We start from the raw sequence: 21806 nt of genomic DNA on the forward strand, positions 1-21806 counted from the left end.
TTAACTTGTGTGCTGACGTTGGGAAGGAGTAAGGAATCGGAGAAACTCTACTATCCTTTCTCTATTGTCAAACTTCAAGGAGCCTTTATTGAAAAGAGTGCCGCCTTTCGTTTCATCAGTGTGCTATGTTACTTATGTAAAAAGCTTTCATCTCTCACAATGGCTCCGTACATTGCCTTTTTTTAAGACCGGAATGCATATTACAGTGGGACCTTGGCTTACAAACTTAATTGGTTCCAAGACAGAGGGTGTAAGGCGAAAAGTGTATATCCCAAAAATTAATTTCCCATAGGAAACCATCAAAATGAGAATAATCCGTTCCCAGGTCCCCATAAAACATAATTTTCTACTTTCAAATTTTCTAAGCCTTAAAACTACACAAAATACACCTTATTTTATGTATAATAAATGTGCTATAGTATTGTGATTAAAGAAATAAACTGTACTGTACAAGAAAGTCATTTTGTTTGCCTTTGTGATGGTCGTTAATGGCTTGATGGAATGGAGTGTCCGGTTTCCTCAGCATTAAACACTTGATGAGGAACGTAGGCTTCTTTCACCATCTTGAGGAATGGTCCATTGTAGGTGCTTTCTCTGTGATAATTGTACCTAGTTCTTCATCAATTGTGATCTGTTTAGCTGGGTTGATATCTTTTTGCATCAAGTATACATGCACAATGTATACATGCACAATGCATTTTTTTGATTGGGTGGGGTTCTTTGTGTATGGGATCTGTTGGATTAATGGAAAAAGGTGATCTGAGAAAAGCGTGAAATTAATTTACAAGTGTGGTCACAAAATAAATTAATCTCCTATATCATGGCACCATTGTACTTCCGTATCCCTTCTAGGTACTTTGTTCAAGTTTGTCATCAGCACATTACGGATTTGGAAAGGCGGCCAGCCCAGCTGGAGCTATCATCCCCATCAGCAGTTTGTGGATAAATTGTACTGTTCATTATCTTGGAAACATTTTCCTCTTTCTGTTAATTATGCTGCCCGTTTGATAAGTGGGTGACTATTAGGGCCTGTCTTATATATGAAACAGGAGATTAAATTAATTTGGTGCAGATAATAAAACCACAACTAGATCGTCAAGCCTCGGGTGGAGTTATATGATACAGAGCCCTTGGCATAAATGAAACACCTAATTAATATGTTATTATCCTTTAGTGATAACAGTAGGTCTAAAAAACGAAAAAGGGTATTGTATTTCTGAACTTTCTGTAGTGCAATCATTTGGAGGGCATTGGGGGACCGTGGCACAGATGTGTGTACGTGTGTGATGAAGATTCAGAAGTGCGTGAGTGCATTCAATAAACTGCTAATGCCACTGAAGGACAATCACAGATGGAGCTCCTATAATAATTAATGGGAGCATGGCAGAGTTCCAAAGCCTGGGAAGTAACCAAAGTGTGTTTGATCCACCGGCTTGTTTTTAAAGGCGTACAGAAGGCTAATCCAGTGCAGGTATTTAGCTTCATTACTGCAGGTGAGGGATGCCTTCATCTGAGTTCACCGAAGAGGCAGCAAAGAGGAAGAGGGGAAGGAGACTGTCGACGTCAAAACAATCGGCACGACACCCAAAGCAAGGTTTTTAATATCAATTCGTCAAACGGCTCTGGCCATTAAGTGTCGTTTCATTCTGAAGAGCAGGCACTCCTGACTAAGAACGGAGTGTGAAGCCCACTTTATTTTCAAAAATCCATAATTTGCTGTTAAGAATTCTTGATTTTCTTCAGCCGTCTCCCTTTTACACCCCATCTCTGACCTCAACATCTCGCCCGGGGTTAATGTACGTAGAAGTGTTTCATATTCACAGTATCCTTTCAGACGATATATTTTTACAGACAGAACTCTCCGCTTCATGATTTTTGCCTTCACTTCTTCATATTCCCATTTATTATTACTTCGTCTGCTCTGTCTGTCCCTTCTGGGGGCAGCACGGGGGGCTTAGTGGAGCTCTTACTGCTTCTTAAAACCATTAACTAAGGGTGTGATCTAATGGATAGTAATGGCCTATCTTTGTGTAACATCACCAAGCGCCTCTGGAGTTGGCTATGGGCTCCTTGTAGGTCTGGGGAAAATCTGAGAAGCAAGAAGAACGTCATGGGGGCCCCAAGTAAGCCACAGTGGACGTAAAATGTCTCCACACTCCTGTCTAAATGTGTTCCTCAAAAACAGAGTACAAGATTCATCATTTAAAATCATATTCCCCTATTAATGTGACCCACAACCTGTAAAGCACAACAGAATTTTGAAACAACCGTTTTTATGGGTCTGGAGTTATCCTACCTTTAAATTGGGGTGTCTGTTCAAAATATAATCAAATACATATACATGCCTACCTACCTACCTACCTACACACACACACACACACACACACACACACACACACACACACACACACACACACACACACACACACACACACACACACACACACACACACACACACACACACACACACACACACACACACACACACACACACATACATACATACATACATACATACATACATACATAGAGAGAGAGATTGGATTGTATTTTGTACAGCCACCCCAATTTCAAGGTCAGATAACACCAGACCCATATGATTTAGGAATTGACTCTTTTTTGTCTGATGAAAGAAAAGAGTTTCTTACGCTGAATTGAATGTTTATGTAGTCCTAAAACTGTGGGCTCTGCAATTTGAGCGAAAATAAAAAAAACACTGGCATGGGAGTGGACACATATTTGCACATCACCTGGCAGTGAATGAGTTAAGTATCTCTCGTTAACACCAAATATTGCTTCGTTCTTCTGGTAGGCTTTTACAGATATGTTATTGTATTCTAGAAGAAGCCCAAAGAGGTTGTGTTAAATACTGCTACAGTGAAAACTTGGCTTACAAACTATAACGTTTGAATAATGTGGTGTAGACTTTCTCAGACCATCTGTAAGTACGAGGGAAGAGTTGAGGAAGATATTCTAAACTAGAATATTTGTGGTTATTTGAAATGATGAGCGCAGTTGGCGCATTTTGCTCAAAATCACAATAATGAACCAATTAAAACCTGAAGTAAGAAGGCTGAGCCTATCAATGAGGGGTTGGACAGACGTGGGCAGAAGGGGAATTGGTGAATGGGGGAGGACTTTGCAGGGGAGGGGGTTTTAAAGAGGAGGGGGCGGGTAGCAAGGGCACAGGCATCCCTAAGTCAGCCTCTGGGGGATTCCCTCACGGATAAGTGGTCCGATCTCATTGGGAATGTGACTTAACGCTCAGGAAATGGTCATGTTTAATTTAACTAGCAGATGGTAGGGGCATCAGAAGACTGTGTGTGTGTGTGTGTGTGTGTGTGTGTGTGTGTGTGTGTGTGTGTGTGTGTGTGTGTGTGTGTGTGTGTGTGTGTGTGTGTGTGTGTGTGTGTGTGTGTGTGTGTGTGTGTGCGTGTGTGTCTACAGAGACAAAGACCCTGGTGAGGCAACAAGGCCACCTTGAGGTTTCGTTCAGCTCACTTGACATGACATTCGTCGCACACTCGTTCATGTAAACAGAAAAAAACAAGAAACAAAAGAACCTGGAACAATGAATACCAAGACAGCTAAAATTGATTTGAGTAGTCATCTGTTTGCTGCAATCATGTCAGCTCCCGAAAGCACTCTAAATGGCAGGTCTTTTGCTTACGAGGGCAATGTGTGTGAATCTTTTTGACAGCTACTAACAGCTTTCTTGAAAACATTGTGATTTTGGACAGTGCATGCTTATACACACACACACACACACACACACACACACACACACACACACACACACACACACACACACACACACACACACACACACACACACACACATCCACGCTGTACACTCTATTATCACAATGGTGAGCCCAGACTGCTTTGGAATTATATTGGTGAAATAGACATGTTATGTTGTATTTATTGTAGCACTATCACTGATGCAAGTTAAATGAACCTTTTGGTGACAGAGAGTCTTCACCATTTGCTTTCCAGCCACGGATAAATATCACATTTTCCATTCAGATAATTATTTTTGTGAAACACGATGCATAGTGTATACCAAGAAAGATGATTTTGCTGTGTAACCTCATTTGATACGTGACTGCATTTTTTGGCTGATATACAGTGCAGTGTGCGATATGGCGACACCATTCATCTACCAGTCAAATATTAAATTGCAACAAAACACATTTCTCACTGTGCTTTTAAGAATAAAAAAAATACATTTTATTTCTAAGCACCATTTGTTCACGACAGTGAAATAAAATAACGCATTTTCTTCATAAATCTACATTGATGTTTATCTACTGCAATCCTTCGCTTGGCTTCTATAATTACGTTTATCACTTTAGCTTACATTATTCATACTTTAACTGTAGGGGGCACAACAGAACATTAATGGACAGTTGTACATGGTTATTACAGATCTTATTTCTGAGGGCTTTGGAAATTTCATGTACTAGTGGTAAAATCAAAAATGTTAAAACATTGAAAACAGTGTAATGCACAGGCCACAGGTTGGTGAGGTCGCGAGAAAAAGGTGTTCTTTCACTGGCAGACGATGTGCAAATATGTGTCCACTCCAGAGCCAGGGTTTTTCTCAATTTTAGTCAAATTGCAGAACCCACAGAATATTGAGTTTTAGGACTACATAAACATTCAATGCAGCGTAAGAAACCTGACACTAGTCAGAAAAAGTTAATTCCTACATTATATGGGCCTGGAGTTATATGAGCTTGAAATGAGGGTGGCTGTCCAAAATACAGTGCACTATATAGTGCCTTAACAACAGCTGAAGCTGGAACAAAGCTCTAAAATGGATGGAAAAAAGTCAAATGCTGCCGCCTCGTGGGAGGGAAAAACATTGCAATAGGTCTGATCAGCGACTTATCGGCAAACCAACCAGCAATAAAAACCAACACCCAAACAAATTCGGGAATGACACTCCACGTCATATTTTCAATTCACAAATACATTCGGAAATGGCAGTGAATGAGTTAAATACGAAAAACCTAGAAAGCCCTGGCAGCATATGACATGTGAAGTGAAACTAATTTGTTGGGATTTGTGTTTCGCTTTGACCTTGATCTTTTTGGAGTGACTGCTTAAGACAAAAAAACAAAACAAATGTCAGAATTTTTGAAAAAAAGCATCCTATTGTTTGAGAAATCGTTTTTGAACTTCTTGTAATTGCTTTTCCACAAAAGTAATGTGTTTCACGGGAGATGGAATGCATTGCCAAAGAAGTTCAGATGTAGCTTTAAGTATTAAAAAGCCAGTTCCGCATTGAAACTACTCTGCTGAGTGTTGCTTTTGCCTGGATGGATTTCACAATATCAAAAACAAAAAAATTTTTTTTAGAAGTGTCCGTGAATGGTGCCTCCAGTACAATATGCAACTTCTACCCGCCACTTCGTGACGAATAAAACTTTGGCGATCCTCTCATATAACGTGTACCGCGTTTTAATGCCGTCCTTTGTGTTTGCAGCGACTGCGGTGAAGTGATTGTGTGCCATTCTTGCCTCAGGTAGTCCCGACGACACAGGATGAGGTTGGCTTTCGTATAAAGGGTGGAGCCCACTTCCCCAAGGCGGCAGTCGCAGCAGGCACATTTGAGACAGTCCTCATGCCAGTATTTGTCCAGGGCTTTGAGTAGGTAGCGGTCTTTAATCTTGCGATTGCAGCCAGCGCACCCCTTCTGTTTCCCTTTGGGCTGGACGGAGAGCATCGGCACACCTGGAGTGATAAGGAGACAAACAGCGAGGCGTGATTTACGGCCGCGGGAACCCGAGTGACTTTTCATGTTCTCTTTTTGATAAGGGGGCTGATTCCGCAGGCGTCTAAGCATGGCCTCACGTGCAACGGCGGCACACCGCCGACCTGCTTCATATGCATTAAAGAAAACACTCTTCCGTGTACAGTAGATAAACACGCGGGTCACATTGGACGACCAACCCTTCACTTGCTCGTTCCACCAAGAACACGCTGTAACACTCACGGTACATGATCGCTAGCAGTAGCGAGGAAGCCCAATACATAATACATCAAATCTGAGATCTATTTTGCTTATTGTGGTACTTACAGAAGGCAGTGTAGTGCATGAGTTACCATTTCATCAAGTCCATTTCACTGAACTGTCCAGAGCTGTAAAAGCTCCTCATGGGTTTTGTTTGGAATAGATTAACATTAACCTTTTAAAAAGCCTCTGACCACAAAACACGCTACTACCAGACCCCAGTGAGATATGTTATGGCCTAAGTGCGTTTTAGCAAACAAACACACACACACACACACACACACACACACACACACACACACACACACACACACACACACACACACACACACACACACACACACACACACACACACACATGCATGGCTTGACACTTATCTGTGCTCATGTGTCTGGAATGAGCGAACCCAAAGTTACCCAACTCACAAATTGTCCCGGTGTCACGCAGACCCCCTTTAAGTGAGCCTTTTAGCCTCCTAAAGGACAAATAAAGTCCATTTAATAACTGCACTAAACACTAATAGTCTATGTGTGGCTGACATTTGTGTTCGTACTAAAAGCCCCCCTCAGGCCACTGCTGGTACCGAGGCAGGGGCGCAGCACTCCTCTGCAGCACTAACAGGTCTGCCACAGCTGAGAGCACCACACAACAGCTCTTAAGACACTCTCTCACACACTGAGCTATTGATCCATCTAAAAGAACACACAGTGGACGCCACTTGCCACTCTCTTTCAAAACACCCACTCGTCCCCACCCCACCCCCCAAAAAAATTTAACACCCAGAGGAAGGGGGGTAAACAGGGAGGGTGCTGCTAGAATTTGGCATGCTAGAATTTGGCATTTGGCCTTCACCCACCCACCTATGAAGGCCAAGATGAGAAATTGAGTTTTGTGTGTCTCTCTGTTTTTATGTTTCAGAGATAAGTGAAGAGGAGCAAATGTCTAATGTTTGACAACCAAGCGGCTGGTATGTTTGATTTCGTTCACGTGCTGTTTGTGCTTGATGCCCAATTGTAAACTCAGCGTCACTGTGCACTGTTTCACTCTGGTTATCATGTTTGCCCCTCAAAGAACTAGTTTGTGTGTGTGCGGGCACATGTGTGTGAAAGCTATTTCTTCCTTGAAATGACAAAGAGCATAAATGTATACGCCAATGATGGGACACAGGAAGAAATTTCCTTAGACAATTGAAGTGTGACGATCAATTTGTTCATTTGAATTGTAGGAACAAAATTGTCGACCAATTGTGATCTTCCACTTTTTTTTGTTCCAAATAGATTTTAGGCTTTGTATTGACATTTATTCAACAAAAGAAACGCTGTAAGTGGAACAGCGGTGCTAAACTGCATACAGAAAATATTCTGAGGCTCCAAACTAAACCACGTCACAGTGCTAAACTCACAGCAACTAAAACAAACTATAGCCTCTACATTTTTGTTCACGAAAATGAACTCGTTGGCATGAAAAATTGAGCAGATGCATGTGTAGTCTTCCTCTAACTTTGCCATTCTGGGCAACTGGAATCAATTCACTTCTTGGTTTTCTTTCACTGAATATACATGATTTCAACTAACATTCGTTTTGTTTTAGTTCAGAAATTATTTTTAGCAAATTTTGCTCACTCCTTCTTTACCATCCGTTTATACTTCTAAATCGTTTAAATTTTATTTCTCTTTGTTGAAAAGTAGTTGGTAATTTTGCACTAATACTACAGAGATGGCAACTTTGCAACCCCCAAGATATGAAATCAACTCTCGCGGTTGAAACATTCTTTTTTTTAAATTATGTGCATTTAAAATGGTCAAAGAACTCGATTGTGTATCGATTGTGTGTAAATTGTCTGAGTCAGAAGTGAAATAAATAATCCTATTTGTCATCAGGATTTCTATATAAGCATGTTGTCTGGTGGTGTGAAGACATCTTATTTATTAGATGTTGAAGAGCAGAGGCTAATTGGTCTAGTTCTGCAGTGGAATCCATCAATTAGAGTTTGGCCTTTCCTGCATCCCAACGTCCTATAAACAGGCCCCTTGAAGTCGCTGCAGTATGATCACAAAAACTCGCTATAAATACTAATGTTAGGTGCAAATGAAGGTAAAAAGCTTCAAATTCAAGCGGCGGTGGTTGAGGGCAGCCTCTTCTACTTGCATTTCATGGCTTGTTAGGGGAGCTCTCTGCAGGTATGCCAACCATCCTCCTCTGACAGGCTTCCACAGAACTACAGAGCAGTCATAATGAGGAGAGAGAATGACTTTGTGTGTGTGTGCGCGCGCTTTAAAGTCTTTTCAAAAAGAAAACATTTCAGTCCCTTGAGGATCTCCAAACTCTTTTAATTTGCCTTTCATGACAACTAATTAGGAATTCCATTCAAAATCTTTGCTTTAAATAAGATAACTAATTATACAAAAAGGTTGTTCCCCCACCTTTGGAGAACTACTCCTAATTGGTTGAGACCACCAAATTCTCCATATACATATCACATGTGTGTTTAACATCCTGTTTGAAAAGGCCAAGTCTTCCAAAGATTAACCTGTCTTAGAATGGCTGGATTCTTCCTCCGCTGAATGCCTGCGCGCGCGAAGGCCCCACTCAACTCATCAATGTAAAACACCAGCGCTAGCTTTAGTCTTTGCAGTCAGTCTAACATTGATTTTGGCCTGCAAATACCCACGTTGTTTCAAAAGTGTCTCAACTGAGCCAGTGCGAACTTCAAGGTATTTAGTGGGAAATCAGACAATGTCCATACAGTAGTGTTGGTGTACAGTAGTGTGTTGGTGTTGGTTCTTTGCTCGGGATAATATCGTTCATCTAATTCAAAGCTCCCAAGGAAAACACTGACAAGTCGGTTTAAACAATTAAACATATTTTTAAAGATGTGGAGCGAAGATAGTTCAGTCCTAGTTTGGCCAAACTATCACAAGACGAAGAAGTAAATACCGGGGCTACCACCTTATCGATCCATTCCCACTGAGCATCATTCACCAAACTAACACTGCTGCTGTGACATTTCTGATTGGATGCGTGCAGGAGGTCTGCCCTCTGCCACGGAGGTTTCGTTGAGCAGGCAACAATTTATTTATTTATTTATGTTTGGACATGTTTACAGTCAACAGTAACTGTTTATTTTTTCAATCAAAGAGACTGTGCGAGGCAATAAATATCATACATAGTGAGAGCAGGGGTCATCAACGTGGTGTCTGTGGGCACCACGTAGCCAGCAACGACCACATAAACAGCTCACGGACCTGGTGTCAGATTAGCTCACCATTGATGGGACACTGTGATTTATTTAATCAGGAATCATTTGAATATATAAACACTGGTGGCGAGTTATTGAAATAAAGAGTTGCATATTGGTATTTTTTTCCCCAATTATCATGATAAGTCTTTAATGTGATCAGTGTCTTCACAGAAATGAATAAGAAGTATTTCTAACATGGGTATTGTGTTTTTTCCAGAAATGTGTATAAAACTTGCATTAGTCACTAGCCAAGATGTAGCTCTCAGTTTCAAAATGGTGAAGAGCCCACATTATAACTTTTATTTTGGCCATGTCACAGAAAATTCTAAACTTTAAATGACGACACTTACATAAGTTAAGTGAGTGGCTCACTAAGTCATGAAACAGAAAGTACTGGAAGTATATTAATGTAGCATAGAGAGGTATTTTTTTTTACAAGCCGAGAGATATTTTCTTACCGCTCAACACACTTGGGGTGTCAATTTGGGTGGAACACAACCTTCCCATTGGCACCATCCCTGAGTGAAAAACAATGTGATAGACAGGCAGTCAGATCACAGATGGAGAGAAGTAGATTGACCTTTTATTTAACTTAAGTCATAATATGTACGAGGTGTGTCAGAAAGATTCCAGGACATGTTACTACCTCCGGAATCCAAATTGACCTCGGAAGTGAAACAACATTTCTCGGCCTTCTCTGCCATCAACTTTTCAAGGGATTCAGGATTCTCCGCATCTCCGTCATCATAGGCATCATGATATCATCCATGAATTCAAATCGGATCACTTTGATGATCCTCTAGATCTTGAGAAAGAGGTAAAATAATCGCATAGCCAGGTTGGGAGACTTACGAAGATTGCTTAAGTCAGTGAAAGCAGGTGCATTGTCATTCGGCATGCTGGCCCACATTGAATGGGCCAAAATGGAGTTTGGATTTTTACTCTTTGAATGTGTAACAAATACAAGTCCTGGAACCTTTCTGACACCATGAGACCATCACCACATTTGTTTCTATTTTCAAACAGGGTATATTTTGCACGTCCAAGCATGGCGATACAACTTATCCCGACCTCGGAAAGAATTGAAACGCTATTAGCAGGACGTTAAAGAAAATGCATTCCACGGACCACTCAATAAAAACACTCAAAAATGGAGAATTAAAATAATCACAAGTGCATGACAAGACTTGTATTCACCATTTCAACAACTATTCGTGAAATACAGTTCTGAGCTGCTATTAGTGTTTAGAAATAATTGGCATCTCGTCTTTTGGCCACTGCGTTGATGCATTTGGGGTCACTTACTTGTTTATTGTATTTGCATTACTTTTGTAACAGAGCCGAACCAATAAGAGACAAAGCAACCCTTAATATGCTGAAATATGCAAATAGTTAGCATCTTAATGATGACCGGACTGATAAGTGAAATGGCACCGTAATTGCTGAATAATTTACGGTTAATTAGCTTCATTTGATGAACGAATCAATCATTTGCAGCTCTCTTTTTGCATGCCTCATTTTGCACCGGGTACAATTGAAAGGAAATGGATGCGCACTCTCAATATCCTCCCACACTAGATCGCAGTGGAACATCTGTTATTGACGTCACTCAAGCGTAATAGCGGAGGGGACATTTGCCTCGTGTGTGTTTGTCAAAGGCCATTTTTTGATCAAGTAAAAGCCACGATGCAATGCACCACTCTGTCACTTCACGGGGAGTTAAAAGATCTTGATGAAACTTCCTGACACATGGGGAGAGGGCGGTGGTCTTTCAAGGAGGTGGAAGCTGGCCCCGGGTGGTCTTTCTCTCAGGGGCCCCCAATAATTCCTCGCCGCAGCTGCGGCAAATATGAGCCACACACCATGGAGATGCTTTGCAAATTACACGCTGCATGTTACAAACTGGGTGCATACAGCCGAAACAAAGTACATTTGTCATCATTATCTTTCACATGTCTGATCGCAACGTATTTTGTAAAATAGACGTCAACCTCGCGTCGATTACTCAACCGCCATCCCACAAGCCGTTTCATATGTAAAACACATTTGAACATCATCGCGCCAATATTGCGACTGTCACTCCAGAAGGAACGCAGGCTAATTTTGATCCTATTAAGTCTTTGTCCATGCTGCCAGAGGTACATCTACGGGAGGACACAATCCGCGGACCTGAGTGTCTGCTTCAGCGTTAATGGGGTGCTCATGCAGATGTCTTGCCATTGTGCGCATGAATCAGCCCCTTTCATTGGGCTTCTGTCATTGCTGTAATTGAGCCCATGGACACGTTTTTCTACTGCCAAGACAAAAACACGAGACATCTGTTAATAATATCTGCTGCAAAACACATGGCGGTTGAAAGCAGCCTGATGAGTGCGTTTGCAATGATAAGTCAAATAAAGAGTACTGATTCACTGCGTGATTCATGTTCCCATCCTTGGTTGGGGCTTGTGTGAGCTCCGAGTCAAAAGAACAGGAATGCGTGAACACACGGAGGCAATCACACTGACACACACGATTAAATTAGGCCGTTTCTCACCGAGCCCAAGTCAATATTACATTTCATCCTTTTTTTTTCAAACGAAACCCTGTGAGAGCCCTCTATGTTACTGTACGGCGCAGCTACATTTCCAGATGGTACCGTATGAATGCCGGGGTCTGTGAGGTGATTTCTGGGACTGTATGCATGCTATGATTACAACATAATTAACACCCACAGTAAGTGGGAGCGAGCAGACAGGGCTTGTGTGGATGAGGAGGGGACTGTTCATTAACAAGATGCACTCTCTCAAACTTTGCAGCTTGCTACGGCTAATAAGCCCCGGTGAAACAGAGCCCAGCCGTCCCTCGCATTGACCCTGGCGCTGCCTGGGATAAGGGAAGGTTTTGTCTCCTGGAATAATTGCTCTTTTCACATGTTACAAGTGTCCTGACCCCCACTGTCTGCAGCCACTTTTCCTACCATAATTACTCCTGATCCGCTCCAAATGAGTCAGCCGCATTAGGGCTGCAATAACACTGGCCCGGCTTCAAGCGCGGCATGGGGAGTCTCAGCAGAGCAGCCTGGAACAGGACTGCCTTTTCTCCCGACCCATGGTCATTTCCATCACGTCAGAGGTGCATTTCTTACACTTGAAGTCAGCACCAAGGCCCTGGGCCCATTTTTCTAAGGCTTACAGGCGGCATTGTTAGTTCCTGGTGTTCACGACACATTGTGGTTTGGCTGCAAACTACATCCCAATTAACGGAAAAAAACTTCATTAGGGTGGGTGTTTTTTTCCACACTTTTCAGCCCCCCATTATTTTTAATTTATTCACATGGGGTTAATTAAAAGAAATGTATCACGGAGATATGCAACAGCTTTCTAATTAAATCCACTGCTGCCTTTTTTTCAACACGTGAAACTGGCAGTTTCCAAATTATAACAGAAGGGGACTTGTTCCTTGCTCACGAGAGGGGGGAAGATTATGGCTCAGCAAGGTAAGCTGTCAGAAAATAAGAGTGAGAGAGTTTTAGATGGCACTAGAAGAAGCTGAGGAAGGGAAGAATGGATGGCAAACATTTATTGAACACACCTCTCAACAGATAAATCACAAGTCCTTGAAAGATGGAGGAATTCACTGGTCCAAAAGGCAGATGAAAATTGAGGGATGCTTCTTGCAAATCCAATATTTTGATTTTGGTCATGATTTCTGTGCAACTTTTGTTTGATGCGGCGATCACAACCACTATCGACTACTACTATGTATGTATTATCTGCTGCACAAAACAAGACTATTCACGAGATGTGGTAGAAAACCTTTATGGTTGGTGTCACAAGACAAATGCAGTTCTCCTTTAAAATATGACCCTAATTTGACCCTACTTGTCAAATCCATCATTGTGCATTTACATCTAGATTACTTTGCTTGTGTGTACACAGAGGGTGAAGCAACACCAAATATGATGTATTATGATCAGACTCACATGCATGTATTATTGTCCTCTCTGTAAAACAACAAATGTAATTTTGACTTACTGAGTTTTGACCAGCCCAGTATATATTCATGTGTCCGTATTTTATTGCCCTCATGGATAGAAGTGGCAGGCACCTGAAGACACAGACTAATGACTACTGGGGTATTATTTGACGAAATGAGTTTAAATCTCTGCATTCTAATCAATAAAATCACTAATTACCATATTTTCCGGTGTATCAGGCACACCCAAAAGCGTTCATTTTCTTCAAAAGATGACCCTGACCTTATACGCAGATTCCCCTTACAGTATATGTGAAGTAATATTGAGCCACAACAGGTCTCGCAACTACTGTCAGCAGCCACTGACTCCATAGTCCCCCTGTGTATCCCCAGCCTCTATGGTGGCACCTTATAAGGTGATGTACTTTATATTTGGAAAACCTTTGTATATTAATATACAGTCTTATATTTGGAAAACTTTTTTCATTCATGGAAGGTGTGCCTTATACTCCATGGAAAAAAGTATGAAAATACACCATGGACTGCGGGTGCGCCTTATATTCCATTCAATATTGTAATGAACGCGTAAAACAGCAGATTACAGCATGAAAACGTTCCCCGCCGATGTGAGTTATTTTACATTCATTTCAATGAACTTTGAGTGACGAGCGTGATTCAAATTCAAGTTTCAAGTCACAACTGTATTTCAAATCTACATTCCAAGCTTCCAGTTTTCCCCTTCAGAGTGATCATCCTGGAGTCCAACACAGTTTCCCCAGCCTTCTCTGCCACACCTTCACACACTCTTTGACAGATTCATCTGGCATCCTCTGCACCTCTGTCATCACATCCATATCTTGAAAATGGGCTTCCTTGATGACCCCCCTTGACCTCATTTGAAACGAGGAAAAAAAAGGTAACCTTACTCCATCATAGCCCTGTCCCTCTTGGACATAAATTGTTAGATATTTAAGATATTGTGAATAACCACATGCTGTCCTCTCACAACTCAAACCACTTCTCGCACATTGGAAAAAATGTGGCTTTGAAGACATCTACACGTACATAGAAGGGGAAAAGTAATGTTTTTGGTTTGACATATATTGTATATATTGATGCAAATCCCATATATTTTCTAATAGCACCTCGTGAACTATAGCAAGCAGATACGCAACTCTGCCGAAACTATAAAAGTTAATACTACAATGACTAGGGCCAAACACATTTCATTCCATGTTAAAAAAATGCACTTAGGGAGCAATGAAATGGATTCTGCGAAAGTTTGTGTCACTCAGGAGGTCGAGAAGTAGTATTCAAAATCCACCCTAATTCCCAGCAATTACTGCGCGCTTATTACTGCCAAGGAAATGCTAGGAGACAGGTGTGTCATTCAGGGTCCTCATTGTGTCAAAAATGGGTTAGGGGGGTGGGGGAACACCACATCGCAGTGCACCAAGGGAGGCACTTTAATCCTGAATAATGCACATTCCCCATAGGGGGCAGGTATCTAAATGCACGAGCTTCTAATGTCATTCAAACACGTACATTCACAACTGATGGGGTAAATAATGAAAACGTCTCTTGGGGGAACATTTGTGAAGATGTTCAAGAAGGTAAGGGTGGTATGGAATCTTATGATCTTCAGTGCCTATCAAATTGATGTCCTTCTCTGAAATTTGTTCTGATGAATTTATCGGCATTCATCCATATGAAGGGATTTTCTTCAACGGTCAAGGTGTGTCTGGGAGCTGGGGTCAGTGTGCTGATTCCTGATCACAAATCACAAGGTTCTTTCAGACTGATTGAATGTCGGCACACACGAAACCTTGTATCATCTACTCCAATTTAATGTTAGTTGTCTTTCCAGGACTGTTTGTTTCAGAGCCACTGAGAATGTGCACATGTACCTCACACTGAGGGGAAATATGCTCAGTTATCATATAATTAATGCTCTCAGATCAAATCACATGACAACGTAATGAGAGCCAATGTTCTGTAAGAGTCAATGTTCTGAAAGAAAAAAACTAACCAAATAAATGTGTGAACATAGCCCCAAATTCCTAATTGAGAGTAATGTGTGGTCATTTGCATACCAATTTGTACTTGGCAAATAGAATGCGTTTTGCGCTGATGAAATTAGCAACTTCAATTTAGGAACACTGGTCGACTCCCTTTAACAGGGTCAAAACTTACATCTTCGTCACCATTTTTAATTCGATGTTTGAGACTTGATCGAGTGAAGGTCATCTTGTGAGAGATTTCTTCTCAGCATGTTTGCTCATATATGAGCCATGGCACCCAAGGGTGGCGTATTAGCCAAAAAGATGGCTGTATGATTTAATAAACAGCGGATCCCACAGTGCTCATCACTTTAATTCTCATTAGAAATAAACTCTGACTGTGCCATTCCTCATTTGAATGAATGAATTTTCCATTTCATTTGTCTGACGAATATGTGACGGTCATTTAGTGTTGGAGTTAAATTCTAAGGCATCAATGGTTGTGGAGTGAAACCTGGGTTCAGTCCTGGAAGGTTGGTTTCAATTCCCACTCAGTGACGGTGTGATTTTGAGTATGAATAGTGGGGTCGGTATCATCGTACATAGGTGAGACAGGTGTGTAAAATTTCACAATCACTACTTGTCTCCAGCCATGTATTTTGTCTGTAAAATTAGTTGCTGAATAAATAAGAAAATAAGAATGTGTAATTCCTAGTCAGGTACGTGGAACAAAACTAATTGGAGAGATTGTGCATGAGTGAAACAAGGGAGTTGCTCAAGTCTGTATTTGTTACTGTCGATGTGTAAGTACAATACTAATTATTTCTCATACTAATAGCAAGTATATAAATTACAGGGAGAGATCCATACTGCCTGCCTATCTGATATTGATAAACATGTTGTTTTTCTTTTATAACACTAACAATGGATGACTCACACATCTTTAGTGGGGGGTTTTCTGCTTGCGCAAAATCAAAATTCCTTCCTGAGCGTGTCTGTGTTTGTTGCAACTCATGCTGTAATAACGCTCTAAAAGTAATGAATCGCCTCCCCGTATTAGCAACCTCCACCAAGGGAATATATTTGTTTGTCTGTGACATGACGTATACATTGGGTATATTTTTGTTGTTTTGACTTCAAGATGCTTGAGTGGCTGTCTCTACAGCCAGTGATTTTTTCCCTACTTATTCTTTTTCCTTTTCTCTTCCTTTCATAACTTTTTTTGCTGGGAATTGGGAATTTCTCTAATGTGAGACAAATAAAGGTTATATCATCATCATCATCATCATCATCATCATCATCATCATCATCATCATATTTCAATTTGGAGAAGGAAAATACATGTCGAGGCCAAGAAAGAAACAGATTACAGTACTGCGATGAAATAAAATTGCACATATCTCTCATGGTATTTCCAATTTAACTGAATTTTGTAATGACATTAATTGGTTCTAGTTTTTTCCCTCTGTAATATTCCACAAATATAATTGAATGTAAATAATTTGTTTATGTTTATGTTTTGCTGCTCCTTCTGGTATGCCTCCCTTGGCTAAAGAGAGATCTAGTCATGCAAACACAATGCAAGAAAACGAGTAAGCTTTCTACGACTACTACTGTGACAACCAATGTGACTTTGTAGGATGCTAAGTTTGTCATTTGTGTAGAGGATAAAGAATACATTTCTTTAAGTATTCTCTGCCAGAATGTGTTACTCCACCATTCCATGACAACTGATGAGTGAGCATGTCTATTGTGATTTGCATTGTTTGTTAGCATTAAGCTAAACAGACTTGTTTGAGGCTTAGGTGCTGTTTTAAGTGCAGTTTTACTATTAGTTTGACAATAAGCTTCAACTGTACACATCTTCTCCCACATCCATATCTACACCCCTCGCAGTTTGGAACCAGTCTTCGGGCTACTCTTCAACCACGATTGACTGCTTGCTCATCCCCTGGTGTATTGTTTTTGTTTGTGCAATAAGTGGCAGATGCTGTATTTCGATAATGGGGAGGGTAGCAACACAGGGAATTGAAGGATATTGGATTGGTAGTTGGAGGTTATCATTCAACCATATATATTGGAAGAAAAGAAACATGCCCCTACCTACCAGTATTCTGTAGCACTGACTGATTTAGTCTTGTGATCATCAGACCTCTGAATCGTTCTGTTGAAACTGTCACGACTCTCAAAGTGCCAGTGTAATAAAAAACGGTGGAGAGTGACAACATTAATTGCAATGGTTGGACAAAACAGAAAGTTGGACAATGGCTGCCATAGGCCTCCCTGAGATCACGCGTCCCTTGCCACACACAGACGATAGAGCAAGCCTAACATCTAGCCTGAGGCAATAATAACCTGGATGCTCTCACAGCTCAAGAGTGCATAATTGAGTTTTTGCATCTTCCTGATGAGTGCAGCCAAGTGAGCGGGCGGGCTCACTCGCTAACACAGGTCTCAATTGAGTCTCTTTAAATTCTTCCAAGATTGAGGGAAATGAATGATACACATCTCACACACTTGAAAACCAGAAACAATCATCAATGATGGGGATCAAGAGGTTTAATGGTGACAGAGGAAATTACCTCCAATGATAATTCAGCGGAATTAAACACATAGTGCTCCTCACAAAAGGGTGCACGTGTGATATCCTGATAGCAGCTATAGAATATAAGTAGCAGTGAAAACGCTGAGAGCACACCTCATGTGCAATGGCAGTGGAGAAAATGTTTTCATGACATGGTTGTAGATCAATCCACGTGTGATTAAATACATGAGAAACTTGCTCTTCATGAATAAATTTAAACGGAATACTAAAGAGTTAACCCAGAAAAAAATAGTCCTGGTGAGTTGTGTGTCTCTAATATTGTTCAGGCCCCAGAGCTCACAAACCTGATGCATTGTAATTTCAATATTTGAAATGGGCAAGTTTAATTTTGAAATAAGCGCAAACCAATAAGCTGAGAAAATAGCAAACACCAGCGAGCAAATTACATTCCTGTGGAAAAGTGAAAAGACTTAAGCAACATATAAAAGTAATCTCCAACTGGAAATTAGAAATCAACGCTGAGAAACCAAATAACAGAAAAGAAATATTACTGTCCACTTTCTGAATCAATATAACATCCCTACAAGACAGTATTACCATGGTAACACCGGTAAAGAATGAAGCAATTCTTATTATTTCAAAATAAAAATGTGAGCCTGGAGCCCAAGGTTTATTACAGCAGCTGACAGATCACCAGTCTGTGTTCATCTGAAGGATTGCTTTTCAATCACACGCTTTATGAGTGTACACATTTTCCAGGACAGTGTGATAACGGAGCCGTAAATTAACCAGCGCGGGGGAACCAGAAACTTATAAGTCGCTGAAGGATTTGGCTTCTGCTTAAGGTCAGTGTACGCTTGATGTGCCGCGGTGACATGACGTATGAATATTAGGCACTTTCGATGAGTTTTTACAAACAAGTTTGATGCCTTGCTCATCGTGCATCCGTCCCTGCGCCATTCAGGAGTCATTTTCAGTCACATTCCAAACTTGGGAATCCGCCCCCGCTACGACACTCGTCTGCACCTTTACGGGCTGAATTGATGAGTGGATCAACACTCAGAATAGACTCACTGCTGCAAAATGAGTTTGGAAAGTGTGTGCACAAGACAGGTGGCGTAACAAAAAAACAGGTCGGTGCCAAGAGATGAAGTAAAGGACATTGGCCATATTTTGTGATGTTTTAATGGTATTTTTTTTTCAATTTTGTTGACACTTTTGTCATATTTATTCAGTTTCCTACCATATGGTGCTTTGGAAGGCACTCTGAAGTTTTAACAATGTTTCATTAAGTTTGAAAATGGCAAGATAAGAAAGGCTACTTTTAAACAATACATTTTCCTTGTTGTTCTTAACTTGAATAAAAGTGAGTGAAACAGTTCCAGGGTGACACATGCGATGCGCCGCAGAACGTTGCCACATATTGGCAAAGACCGTCATCAAAGTCAACACGCCGCACTTCTTTATGCTCCGTCTAAAGAATATGACGCTTCATGCAGAAAAGCACACTTCTAATTAAGACATCATTACAGGCTGTCATTATGTGGCCACCCAAAAGTGCCCCCTTCCTCAGGCAAGTGCTGAGCGGATGCATTATATGCGAGAAGGTTGAATTGACAAGGCTATAACTTTACAGCCAATAAACGTTAAGAGGCACTGTAATGAGCGAGACCAGATCGGAGCAGCTCTGTTGCCAAGCGGGCCGAAATGCTGGAGGCGCTGGCCGGGTCCAGCAAATAAAGGGTGAAGCTTTTAGGCAATGAGCAGCAGGTGATCTCAGCTTTTCTGCAAGTCCTAATGCTCCTAAAAGCCACTCTCCCTGGTTCTGTAATTGGGCATCAGTAGTTAATGTAGTATTGACTGCATTACATGCTCTTGTGCATCCTTTCCCACTAATGCCATTTGCATCACCTTGTGCATTTACCATATTGCTTAGCCAATAACTGTTAAAAGCAATGCGGATCATGAATCATATAAGGAAGAGACATTCAAAGCAGACTATTTACAGTTCAGTTAATTTAAGTACATTAGCTGCATGGACGTTGCCGGGGAGGCCAATTTATGTATTTGCCTCAAAAACCTCATGCTTTTGTAATGTTGAAGTGAAAGGATGGCCGGCAAAGAGATGGGATATATCAATTTTCAAACATAAATAATGGCCTCAAAATGCATCCATTATGTGCAGAATGAGAGCCTCGAAAAGGAGCAAAAGCCTTATCACACAAATTCGTGTTGTTGTTGTTGTTGTTGTTTGTTTGTTTTTTTTTGGGGGGGGGTACATCTCAGCAGGTGCTCAGCAAAAGAAACTGAGAGTCTTCAAAAGTGTCACAAGAAAACTTGGTCTCAGACCTTAACATTCTCTTCCCCTATGGACATATACGCGGTCTGCTTGAATATTAAAAGCATAACACATTAATGGATTTAATGCATTCACAGTACACTGAGCATCATTTAGAACCGTGGACCAGCATGTGATGAATGCACTGCACGTCTTCAGTCTGCTTGAATCCAAAATGGAATGTCATTAGAGAGGCGAGTTTGATATAAATTAAAATTAATTAGATTTCTTCGCCCATTAACCCAAATATATTGAAATAGATAAGTAATGCAAGCGGTCCTATTTGTATGGGAAAAGCGAGTCGAAGCTGCGCGGCGTTATCCATAATTCGCAATCAAGTTAAAAGCACTCTGCTGTCTTGTGCCATCCCGGGGAGGTTGTCAGAGGCAGGCTGCCTCTTCGCAACTTCATCCAGGCAAAAAGCACTTAGCGAGAGACTTCGAGCTCTGCACATCAAGTGTAAATAAACATTGCATTCTCTTTGTGCATTTGGGAGAGGATGCAGAGCAACTTCGGGATGCAGAGGGGCTGATGGGGGTTATACACAAGCAATCGTAGTTTGAAAAATGTGGACGAATTGAAGAAGACTTGATGTGGTTCGGGGTTCGGTGAAGCAACTAAATGTGTTCGGAAAAGGACCAGCGCGAGTGTCCAGGATGTGACATCCAAGAGGCGAGGTGGAGAGGGGGGTGTTACTCACCCTCTTCCTTGTCCAGCACCATCGTCCTGAGGAACGAGGAGTCCTTCCCCGGCCGATCCGTCCTTGGCTCCAGGAGGCTGCGCGGCTTGCTCCGCTCGGAGCTTCTCGCCGAGATTGTCTTGATGTCGGTGTGCACTGCGAGGGCTCGACGGCGAAACCTTAAAGCAAGCGCCTTTCTCTAAAAATAAGAACGATAGTTACGACGCTGATTCCCCAATTGAGCTGCGCAACGAAAAAGCCCAACGCGTTTTGAATCACTTCCATGCGAATACGAGAGGCGAGCGAATAGGCGGCGTGAATCTCGACTAAATATGCCGAGCGGTGCGCGCTGGAAGGCGGATGAGGCGCACGGTGAGCTGGCTTGAGCTCTCTCTCTTCTCCTCGATGTTAATACGCTTCCCCTCTCGCTCTCATTTGCTCCGAGACGACAACTACATTCAAACAAATCCAATTGCAAATGTGACAAAGTGCTCCCGCCGCCTCTGCGCCCGCGTCTGTGCGCTCCCCGCTCCGCTCTGAGCAATAAATGCGCCGCGCACGCTTCTTTGCAGCGACCCAAGGATTCCCCTGTTAATTAAATCAATTCATTATGCTCAGATCTGATTAGCAGCCCTTCCCCCCTCTTTGAATCAATTATTCAATACACAAACATAATTGCTTGTGCCAGAGGTGTCTAAGTATTAGCTTATTTAACTCCAAGGACACTAATTACCCCTAGGGCAAGGGAACTTTTCTCATTAATTCTGACAAAACACAAAAGCACAACTAAGGGATAGAGAAAGTGTGTGCACGGGCGCGCGCGTGCGTGGGTGCATCTATACGCGCGTGTGGGTGCGTGCAGGGCGCGTGATCACGCACCTCAGGTTGTATTGATGCGCGGATGCACGCGCGCGTGTACGTCAAGGAGAGTGAAAAAAGGGGAGAGAGACAGAGAGATGTTGCTTCATGCTACACAATGAAACGCTCGTGCTCGTCTCCTTATTTTTCCTGCAGAGTGGAAA

The 21806-nt window shown here is 41.7% G+C and overlaps 1 protein-coding gene across 2 annotated transcripts in view; it reads right to left on the reverse strand.

The window, feature by feature from the left end:
• lmo1 (LIM domain only 1) overlaps nt 1-21549 on the reverse strand; it is a 37553-nt gene extending 16004 nt beyond the window's left edge. Inside the window, exons 1-3 of one of the 2 annotated variants that reach the window (XM_088992413.1) lie at nt 20806-21549; nt 9724-9783; nt 5530-5743 (exon numbers count right to left, since the gene is read on the reverse strand). In XM_088992413.1, the coding sequence (XP_088848539.1) occupies nt 5530-5743; nt 9724-9783; nt 20806-20827 (296 nt within the window). In that variant the 5' untranslated portion in view covers nt 20828-21549. The remainder of the gene's footprint in view (nt 1-5529; nt 5744-9723; nt 9784-20805) is intronic. The other variant, XM_088992414.1, reaches the window with a different exon arrangement.
• Nucleotides 21550-21806: the final 257 nt, after the last annotated feature.

The sequence above is a fragment of the Hippocampus bargibanti genome, linkage group LG03 (genome assembly GCF_051943395.1).
Source record: "Hippocampus bargibanti isolate YZ-2025 linkage group LG03, ASM5194339v1, whole genome shotgun sequence".
NCBI lineage: Eukaryota > Metazoa > Chordata > Actinopteri > Syngnathiformes > Syngnathidae > Hippocampus > Hippocampus bargibanti.